Source organism: Leopardus geoffroyi, chromosome E1, assembly GCF_018350155.1.
Source record: "Leopardus geoffroyi isolate Oge1 chromosome E1, O.geoffroyi_Oge1_pat1.0, whole genome shotgun sequence".
Lineage (NCBI taxonomy): Eukaryota > Metazoa > Chordata > Mammalia > Carnivora > Felidae > Leopardus > Leopardus geoffroyi.
Genome location: NC_059330.1, coordinates 30,686,592 through 30,697,789, shown reverse-complemented (window position 1 = coordinate 30,697,789; position 11,198 = coordinate 30,686,592). Strand labels below are relative to the sequence as shown.

The window sequence follows — 11,198 nt, the reverse complement described above, 5'->3', positions numbered from 1 at the left end:
TCTTCTTTCCTTCCTTCCTTCCTTCCTTCCTTCCTTCCTTCCAGTGAAAGAGAGGGACCATTGAAGAAAATAATGCCTAGAGCCCACAAAACTCATATAAATCAGCCCTGGCTGGGTGGTTTTGGCCGAAGGTGCCTCATGAGGTTTTCAGTGAGGCTGTCAGGTGGGGATACAGTCATCAGAAGATTACACTGTGGGAGGATCAACTTCCAGGTTCACTGAGGTAGTTGCTGGTAGGTCTCAGCTCCTCTCTGGTTATTAGCTGGAGGACTCAATTCCTCACCACATGGCTTCCTCAGGACATAGCAGATGGTTTCTCCCAGAGCAAGAGGGGAGAGAGAGAGAGAGAGAGAGAGAAACACCAAGGCAAAAGCTTCAATGTCTCTATAACCTAATCTTGGAAGGGACATGCCACCACTTTGCCATATTTCATTGGTCACACAAACCAACCCTGAGATGATGTAGGAGGAGTGTGAGTACTAGGAAGCAGGGATCATTGGGAGCCATCTGAAAGGCTAGCTATGACAAGAACTACTTTTTTAAATGTTTATTTATTTTTGAGAGAGAAAGTGAGCACACGTAGGGGAGGGGCAGAGAGAGAGGGAGACACAGAATCTGAAGCAGGCTTCAGGTTCTGAGCTGTCAGCACAGAGTCCGATGCAGGGCTTGAACTCACAAACTGCGAGATCATGACCTGAGCTGAAGTTGGACGCTTAACCGACTGAGCCTCCCAGGCACCCCACACAAAAACTGTTTTTAATATTTGGAAACTAGAAACTATCCAAATGCTTATCAACCATAGGAAAGATAAATAAAGGATGGTGTGCTGGTACAACGGGACTCTACGCAGCAAGGAGAATGAACCATTGACAGCTATATGCAACAATATGGATGTACCTCACAAACATAATATTGCACAGGAGAGGCCAGGCACAAAGAGTACCTACCATATGATTCCATTTATATAAAGTTAAAAAATAAGCAAAACTACTCTATGGGTTAGCAGTGAGAATGCTGTCCTTCCGGAAAGATAATGACTGGAAGTAGATTCAAGGGGGACTTTGGGAAGCTGCTGCATTTAGTTTCTTCATGTGGGTTTTAGCTCTACAGGTTTGTGAAACTCATTGAATTGTACACTTTTATCTACATATATTATACTTCAAAAAGAATTCTTCAAAAGTTGGTGTTAGAACACCTTTATTGTCTTCCTTTCATAGAGAGACATTTTGAAAATGATATCAGTTATGGCTTGGTGTAAATCTGGGGTGATTACAGTATCTGGTCAGCATATCAGTCCTGACTGTGAGAACTTGACTGAACAAGTCACTTATTCTCTTCACTTATTTTCTCTGAACGTGGTTTGCTCCTCCGAAGAGTTGGGTGGACACTTGCCCTTCTAGCCTCAAGTGTGATGAAGAATGTTGGGTAACATCAGGTGTCATTGAATACTGTTGTATGCAAGATGAAGTACTAAAGTCAGGCAGTAATGTAAAGATCAACTATAAACAACTATAAACAAACTACTCTTTTCCACCCTACAGAAAATTCTGTAGATAAGCCTTAAATCACTGGATGCTCTTGGAAGCTCAAAAGCCAGGAACTAGGAATGTATTTGTTTTTGTTTCTCGTTAGATTTCTGGTCTTCCTTTCTGTGGGGCAGCCTAAGACAAGACTGACTTGAATGGCAGTGGTGGGAGAAGGGGGCAGGGGAAGGATTCCTCGCTCTCTTAATCTCTTTTATGTTGAGGGCACCTAACTGAATTTCCATATCACATATACCTCTACAGTGACTCCAATGTATGTGAAAGCACTGAAAATTGTAACAATAATAAGGAAATGTAAGTTATGATTTATCTTTGGAACAGGTACTTTCCTCGGATTATTTTGGGTCTAGAAAGCCTTTGCGGATAATGTCAAGGTTAAATGAAGTGACTGATTAAAGTCAATTAACCAAAACAGGAGGCTGCTTCATGCTTAATGATATGTTGGGACAGTACGCAGAGAAAGAAGCTAAAGTCAACATTAGATATTATCATAAATAGCAATTTTAAAATTATGTAGTACTTTATTGTTTATAAAAATCTAAATCATTTCTTAAAAATTTACCTTATTTTAAAGATGAGGCTTAAATGTTCAAGATCATCTGACTAGTTTAACAAGAGAACTAAGATTTATAATCAGATCTTTTTTAAAAAATTTTTAAACATGTACTTATTGTTGACAGACAGAGACACAGTGCAAGCAGGGGAGAGGCAGAGAGAGGGAAACACAGAATCTGAAGCAGGCTCCAGGCTGCAAGCTGTCAGCACTGAGCCTGACCCGGGGCTTGAACCCATGAACCGTGAGATCATGAGCTGAGCCAAAGTCAGAAGTTTAACTGACTGAGCCCCCCAGGCGCCTTTATAATCAGATCTTCTAAGTTCAAAATCATAATACTTCCCAGGAGACCAGGAGATCTTTCCCACACACACTTTTTTATGAGTGGTGATGGTACAAAGATGTAGGTTTGAGGATTTTGTGATTTGGCCCCCTTGGGCATATCCTCTGGCTTCAGCCACCTGCAGGATCCACATGACTCTGATCATCTTCTCTAGACAAGATTCACCATATTAACAAAGACAGTGAGGTGGGAAGGGCAGAGTTACCTGGTGGCTATGGTTCTCACCTGGGCAGAGACCGGCTGCTCAGGATGAGGTCAGAAGTTGCTCCTGTGTGACCCAGGATATGTGGGATTTAGGGTATCCTTCTGGGTGATATAGCTGGTTCCTGATGCTCCAGGATAGGACTAAGTTATATTTTTAATACATATATGCTTGTATCATGCTTATACGTGCATTCCACATCTGCTTATTACTATATAATAAAACTGTTTGAAAAGACACGCTTTGCCCAATAAAGATATGTTATAAGGTAACTGTGATACCCCAATTCAAATATGCTCATCATAGGAGTTGAAATTCACAGTGCTAGCACTATCTTTGTGCCTCACAGTTTTGCAGAGGTGTGTACCCTTTAATGGGACTGAAGCCTCCCAGATAGGGGTCCTATACTGATTAGGAGAACCCAGATATAGTCATTGTGAAGTGGCTTAGGGAGGAGAGTAGTAGTGAGCTCAGTGGAGAATCTTCTCCAGCTCCTCACATTTAGGAGAGATATTGCTATGTCCAGATATGATTCCATTTCTGTTTTTAAATTTATCATTCCACATTTCCTTTGGGACTCAGGTAGCAGCATGAGGCCCCCTGGTGGCCTGAAATCGTTCTTGAGTTTACTTTTCAAGCATTCTCAAGGGCAGGTGTGGCTGGAGAAGTACATGGGTAGTAAATACTCACCTACACATGTTGCTTAAAGTAGAGGCAGGGCGGAGTAGGATGACCTATTTGGGGGGAGTTGAGAACTAAAATATTTCTTTTTTTAATTTTTTTTTAACGTTTTATTTATTTTTGAGACAGGGAGAGACAGAGCATGAACAGGGGAGGGTCAGAGAGAGGGAGACACAGAATCTGAAACAGGCTCCAGGCTCTGAACTGTCAGCACAGAGCCCGACGCAGGGCTCAAACTCAGGGACCGCAAGATCATGACCTGAGCCAAAGTTGGCCGCTTAACCGACTGAGCCACCCAGGCGCCCCTGAAATATTTTCTTTTAAGAGATTAAAACAAATGGACTTTGATTCAAGATAAACCACTCGCTTTCTGATTTTTCATTCTTTAGTTCATTCAGTAAACATTTATTGAGTACCTACCCTGTGCAAGACATTTTATTAGGCATCACATGAGGGGTAAAAAAAAAAAAAAAAAAAAAAGACACCATGCCCTTCTGAGGAGATTTGGAAGAGAGTAAAACATTTATGCCACCAACATGGTAGAAAATGAAAGTTGCCATCAGAGAATAAATAAGTAAAGACTATAGAACGAACAGTTACTTTGAGGTAAAGGGAAAGCTTTTTAGGAAGGGGTTGCATTTAGGCTGGGGCTCTAATGAGAAGCAGGATTTGGATACGTTGAGACAGAGAGGGAAAGGATGACATTATGGAGGAAGGAAAACAGAAGGTGAACATACATGGAGGCAGGAAACCAAAGTCTGATTCAGAATGGTGAATAGTCTGGTCTGGCTAACTCATGAGTTTTTGGGTTGGAGTGAAGTGAAAGCTGGATACATCTGTTTGGATCGGATAGTGGAGAACCTTGAACACTTGCCTGAGAAATTTCTTCATCAAGCAACAGGGAGCCTTTGAATATCTTTGAGCAGGAAAGAGGCATGTCAAAGCACAGGCTCCCTCCCTCTCACTGAAATCAACACGATGCTATATACTTGCATTTGGCCCAGAGGAGTGTTGATGTGCATGAATTTAAGATAATTGTGCTGTACTCTACTATAATCAACAACTCCAAACTTGTACCAGCTGCCCTTCAAAGCCATGAGAAACTAGGCCATCAAGGCTTCTCCTCTGAACAAAACCACTTGAGCACCAGAGAGCAGTCAGTGCCAGAAGGCTCCTGCCATATTTAATTAAATTCCTTGGGAGAATGCCTCTCTTGAAAGTGCTACATAAGGTTTGTTTTGTTTTTCTTTGTATTTCCCAGGGTTAAGAAAGGCTTCGTGCCTCACTATCTTCCCATACTAGTTTCATGTGGTTTAAACTACATGGACCAAGGATATTTCTGGCTAAAGTTCTGAAGTAGAGTCCTAGCTGGGTATAGAATAGCTCAATGTTCACAAAAGTCAAGCAGTGATCTTATTTGGTTATATTAGAACTCACTCAGGTAAGCAGCCTGAGAATCTACACAATGCCTGGCGTATGGTTGGTGCTTGAAAATACGTGAAGCAAATATTTAACAGCTGATTGAATAAGTAGGTAGCGCACATTTAATAACACCTTATAAAATTCCTGACCCCAGGCATCGATTTCCTAGTTGTTAATGGCTTAGAATATAATGAACATCATTAATATTTTTCTTCAGAAGTCATGAAAAAAATGATACAATAAAAATCTTCTAGATAAGTTAGGGAGTGGCAACACGCTCATTTGAGAGAACTACGATTAAGACATTGCGAACAAGGAGGGGAAGATGGACGATTTAAAATCAGAAAACTACAATAAAATAAATAAAAATAAAAATACAATAGAAACAACCATTTAAGAAGTTTCAGCAGCAATAAGTATTTATTATTTTGAATGAAATGTACATTAAACTTTATATAAAAATCATCAAAAGTGCTAGGTTGGATTATTTTAATATTAATTTAACCCCCCATGTCATCTAGTAGCTACACCTTTTACCTTTTTGTTTAATTTCTGACACATCATTAATCATCTAAAACTGTCCAATGTTAAAACATAAAAAATATTAGTTTATTCTTCAAGAAAAAGTACCACCAGTGATGCGTTATTAAAAGCAAAAAAAAATAGATGCCAGAGTACTTATTTAAAAAAATTATCACAGAATTTCATAGAAGTATGCAAAGTCTGAGGGGATTTAGACTCTCGGCAGTACATTTTTATGATACAACTCCTCAAAAGTGTGTGTGTGTGTGTGTGTGTGTGTGTGTGTGTGTGTGTGTGTTTGAGGCAGGTCACTGGTGTGCCAGAACTGTCTGATTATTTTCTCATCTTTCCTTGGCTCCTTTCCAAGGTGAAATGAGTGTTGTCTAATGCCGTGCACCTCCCATGACCCTCAAATGTTTAATGTAGAGAAAAAAGCTGAGTTTTCAGTCTTAGAAATAGCCCTTAGAGTTAAGTTTGTCATTAATGAAAACACAAGTAGGTTCCTCACAAAACAGAACCCCCTCTACCCTCCCAGCCTCAATTCACCCCCATTCCTCTGGTCTGCTCCAACGCTCTGTTCATTCTCTCCCACACTAGTTCTGGGTGAATTGGATGACACAGTGAAAGGAAGGCTTTCAGGCCACGTATCCCATTTGGTCCCATTTGGTCCTAAGCAAATAAGCTTCTCTGATTTGCCACAAGAGCCGTCTGACTCTCCCGTCTCTTGGCTTTCTTGCTCCTCTGCCTCACCTTCCAGCATAAGGCACTGGAGGCTAACAAAAAAAGTCCAGATGACAGAAGGACCAGACCCAAGATAGAGATGATGGAGCCATGGGAATTGAAGCTGTAAGCCACAGCCGTGACCACTATGCCAGCGATGAGGACCACCACGGCAAACGGGATGATGCAGCGGTAACAGGAGAGCTCGGCACCCCCTGTAGCAGCCGTCAACTGAATCTCACTGACCAAGGGGACCGTGGTGACCACCACTTCCCTGTTGGGGCTCTTCTCCATTGTCACTGGCTTGGAAGACTTTGGGGTTCCCAGGATCTCCTTTATGGGCTCTTCAGTCATTTTTACTAGCGGTGTTTCCTAGCTGGGTTCACAGACTAGACCTGGGGGGTCTCTCCAGGGTGGAAGCTGTGGAGGAGACAGAGAAATGCATCAAAGTGAGCCCTGCAAATAGAAGTCAGGAGCTAGGGAGGCACCTCTGGGTTCTTTCCCAGGAGGCACAGATGCATGTGAAAATCAACTTTCATATTTTTTTTCCTAATTGTTTGCATTCTCTTTGCAAAATGCAAGGTAAAGCAGATAGCCATAAAGAAAGGGAAGATATAAAAAGCAGGAAGCACTTTACAGTGTTTAATATACCCTGACGGTCTACAAACGTTTTACAAGCCTTTCCGCTTTGTCTATTGCTTCTCATTTCTCTAAACACACGGAAAAGCCTCAATCCTAATCCAAAAGACGGCCTCCTTCATGAGGAGAATACACTATAAACAATACTCCTCACAGTTTGTTCCAAAACTCAGGGCAACATAGACTCTGCCAGTGTTTCCGGGCATAACATGCATTCCAAACTATCACCCATTCGCTGCCCACCAAATCAGTATCAAGACCAGCAGCCAGTGTATGAAGGATGTTCTTTTACGGCAGCTGACAATCAGCAAGTCTTTATTGTACCTATTTAACAGCGCACCATGTGTCCTGGGACCACGGTGGGGGAGCAGGTCAGCAAAAATTCAGCGGCAAGAAGGCCAGGATTTGTGATCTGAAATGTGGCAATATCTTCCAATCCATTTGAGAAGGGAAAAGGAAGAAGAAAAATCCCACGGTGTTGTAGGATACAATTTTGTACTTTCTTAAAGATAAGATCAACTCTTAGAGTAAGTACCTGTTGATTCAAACTTTTCCTTTGAACTCAACAAGGAATTTCAAATACTACGTGGGCTGTGACATATTTTTAAAAATAAGGATGCTTGATTTTCAGGAAAGTTTTATACTTTTTTCATTTCCCCATGCCCTAGTGTATAAAACTTGTCTCAATGCACCTTTCTGAACATCTGAACCCGAACACTTTCAGGACTCTCCATCACATATCAGAAACTCTCAGTCAAGCATCTGTCTCTAATGCTTCCCAGGAGAAATCGGTGAATGCTCTCGTCTGCTGTTCAGACATGTTAAGTCTTCCTCTTTTGTCCCCGAGAAGCGATGTAGCTAGCAGCATTGCAGTTACCGAAGAAATTCAGAGGAAGATTCTTGAGGCTATTTCAAGGAGATTATTAACACTTTGAACATATTAAGCATCCACTGAAAACAAACTTAAGCCCAAATCAAACCTCCCAGGTTCCTCTCTGCCCTGGGAGGTCAAACTATCACTCTGTGTGCAATGAAGCTAAATCTTAGAACTGCCTATTCGCATGTAATTTTTAGTCACTGAATTAATCCTTGCTGTCCAGTGACACCCTACATACTGGCGAGGCCAGTAGAAGGATATTTGAGATTATGTCTGAAAGAAAAAAAAATCTTCACTCCAAAGCTGAGGAGTAAGTTAACCTGCAAACGAAGATCTGTCCCCAACTACAGACACATACCTCAGAGAAAAGCAATCCATTACCAGGCGGCACACCGGACTTGGGAGGGAAGAAACAGCAGTGCTTGAGTTTCTTCGGTCAACTTCTGGGAAAGAGCCTGTAGTGGCTTGTCTGTCAGTAAAATGACAGGACAGGAATCTCCACTGGGGAAAAGAAAAGATATAAAAATACTGTGCTGTAGGGCTGGTTTCAAATCCTGGAGTTCTTTCTTTCGCTCTACCTCTGTTCCTAAATGACGCTTGTCTTTCCCTCTCTCTCTTTTTATTTCCTCCCCCTCTGGATTGCCCCTCCCTGTCATTTTTTTTTTTTTCCTTCGTTCTCTTCCTTGCCAGCAGATTTCGAGTTTTGGCTTCCCCCAGCTCTGCTCAGGGACATGATAAGTCAGAATCAGTCTAGAGTCCCCAGAGACAGAAGCCAGCTTTTACTTTTATTTCTCTTGCAGCATTTACTAAGTAGACTGCTTTGCATTACTCATTTTTTCCCCCAGCCAACCTCCAGATCTTCCTCCCACCCATCAGGCATTTTCATAAGAAAATCCCAGACTCAGCGTTGCAGACCCAGCTGAGGGGACAGAGCTGAAGGGACAGACACTTTAGGGCGGCAGGAACAGCTGTGAAGTCATGAGGCAGCTGAATTCAGCCTGTAAGCCGGCAAAAGTCCATTTTCTTCTGCTTCCCCAATATTCTTTATTTGTATGTGTGTGGGGCCATCTGAAGCTTAAAACCCCCCTTGTTTGATATTAATTCTCTTAGGAATGAGGGTGAGAGGCAAACGTTTATGGCTGAGGGGGAATCCAGTCATCTTGATTTAAACATGATCACTTACTACTTGTGCTAGGAGGTGAGTACTTTTGGCAATGCTGAAATTATCATCACCATCAGCATCACCATCACCGCTGTCATTTACAGACCACCTACTATGGACGTGGCACGCACAGCGTGCATGCATTACTTCTCACTAGTTTACAAATGAGTTTATAAACAGTTTGTAAATGAGGCTCAGAGGGGTTAAGTAATCTCACAAAGGTCACACAGAAGGAAAAAAAAAAAAACCTTGGTTTGAACCCCAGGCTCTAATGGGCACATAAATCATGTAGAGAGCTTATTAAATGTCGAATCTGATGTCGTCCGTCTGTAACAAGCTCCTGGCTGATGCCAGTCTGCTGTTTCTTGGCCCACTTTCAGGAGCAAGGTACTTGAAACATTCAAGCATAGATGGTTTGGCCCACCACACACCCCAACAATTAAGTTAAAGGTCTATATCCCACTCTTCCTCAAATGGCTTTATAGGTTGATACTTTTTTTTTTTTTTTTACAGATAAGCTGTTTGAAATTTTAAAGCCCCAGATTGTCTTTTTGAGAGGAAAAATGAGATAATATTTGGGCACTATTATAAGTTCATCCCTATACTTCTGTAGCTAAAAGTTATCCATCCTCTATTTTTTAGTCTCTATAGTTTTAAGAACTTCTTTTTAATTAATACAGTAAATTTATAAGTGTTAAGTCAATTATCTGAAAAGATGTGTTCCCTTCTTTCTCTTGGCTTGTTAGATTTCTTTAACTGTTGGCACAAGGCTCGGATGTTCCCAGGCATCTCACTTCTGTTCTAAGATAGCATCCCGCATCTAGTAAAAATCCCTTGATGGTTTTGTCATAAAGGAAGAGGGAACAGAAGTCCTTTTCTCTAGAATGGGATCCAGAGAGAGGGCTTCTGCATCTCAAAAGAAATAAAGTTGAAAAGTCCCTGAGGTCAAGGGAGCCCAGCGTGCTGAGGATGGCAAGTATCTGGAGGTCCCCATAGCTGCCATCCTTGCATTTTTAAAATGTGGGGGTCCAAGAAACAGACCCATCATCCAGGAGAAATGCTGTGGCTTGGTGATGAAGATAAAGGATGCTTAGAACTAGGGCATTTCAGCACTTGTCAACACTGCCCTGGGAAAATGGTGATACAAAGGCCACTGGCTACATACATTGGAAGCTTGGCGGCGGGGGGGGGGGGGGGGGGGGGGGGGGGTTCCTTATAAGAGCAGCAAGGTCTCTCTCTCAAAACAATCCAATAAACCCACTGAAGCTCTTAAATCACGTTACCCTGTTGAACATCATATTCCTCTATTACTAAAATCAAAGGTACATGAATCAAACCTCTACCAGAGAGAAACCAGAGGGCACCCTTTTTCCACAGTGAGCCCTTGACTGAATCTATAATAAGGGACAGTAAGTATGTCTATGCGCTGGGAACATGGGCAGGTCTGTCATTACTTGTAATAAACCAAAGCGTTCTTCAGGCTTTCCAGGCTCCAGGCATCTCATTCTCCACCAATTCTTCACAAGGAGTATACATCTGCCTAGATACACAGATGCGCGTTTCCAGACTCTTCAGTAGACAATTGATGATTTGTATTGATAAATACAAAGACAAAGAAAGCTTTGGGACAAAACAGAAGTTGTATACAAAGAATAAGCCCCTAACATTATACTCACGGACACACGCAGTTTTAACTGACTTTTACTTCTTCAAATTGAAATTCAGGGAGAATGCCTAGTGATCAATGCCTGATGTCTTTGAATATTTTTACCTTCATCCATTCTGTGCATTTAAGATACTAACCCCCGCCCCTGGGAATTCCTTAAGGGACACCTGCCCCCAAATGCAAAATCTTATCCACAAAGCAACCAGTCTTCTTTCTGCAAGCCTTTCAGAAGAGAGGAGGAATCTTTCTGGTTCTTTTGAAAACACATGGCTCCAGGAGATTCTTTTAAAGTTTGGAAAACTTTTCAGAAAGCGTCCAGTGTGTGAATTAAATCAGTGCCCCCTGCCCCTAACTCCCCCGCCCCTGCCCCCTCGCCGTAGGCATTCAACATTTCTCTCCCAGATCTTTCAAAAAGCAAGGCAAAGATTCTTACCTTTCCCAGCCAGAATCGGACTGAGACAGCTGCCAGCTCCAGCCAACAGCAACCCAGAGAGGGGGATGCAAATCACCACACTAGGGACCGTAAACAAAGTACTCAACAAGGCTTAAACACAATTAAGGGACCGGAGAAAAACTGGAGAGAGGAAATCCCTTAAATGCGGCTGCATTTTGTTCAGTTTCCCTCTCTGAGAATGTAATCCGTGTTTTTTAAAAGGGAACCAAGTTTGAAAAGAATGTCCTGCTTTGTTTTACTCTCTTTATAGTCCCACCCAGGCTTTCATTTTCAAGATTTCAAGATTTTCCCTACCCAAAGCCCCCCTTCTGATACTCCTCTGTAAATGCTAGGAACCTGCAGAAAAGAATTTGTAAACCTTGTTACGTACTTCCAGGCGGGTGTGGGGTTCGGAAAGTATGTGCGCGGTGTGG

The 11,198-nt window shown here is 42.1% G+C and overlaps 1 protein-coding gene across 2 annotated transcripts; it reads right to left on the bottom strand.

Moving 5' to 3' along the window:
- Nucleotides 1-5,220: 5,220 nt before the first annotated feature.
- Nucleotides 5,221-10,781, bottom strand: TMEM100 (transmembrane protein 100). 2 transcript variants are annotated; one of them, XM_045488316.1, is made up of 3 exons: nt 7,862-10,781; nt 7,319-7,532; nt 5,221-6,407 (listed from the first exon to the last, which is right to left on the bottom strand). In XM_045488316.1, the coding sequence occupies exon 3, from the start codon at nt 6,339-6,341 to the stop codon at nt 5,937-5,939; it is 405 nt and encodes a 134-aa protein (XP_045344272.1). In that variant the 5' UTR covers nt 6,342-6,407; nt 7,319-7,532; nt 7,862-10,781; the 3' UTR covers nt 5,221-5,936. The 2 variants fall into 2 exon arrangements, with proteins under 2 accessions (XP_045344272.1, XP_045344271.1); XM_045488315.1 differs by lacking the exon at nt 7,319-7,532.
- Between the last annotated feature and the right edge of the window lie 417 nt (nt 10,782-11,198).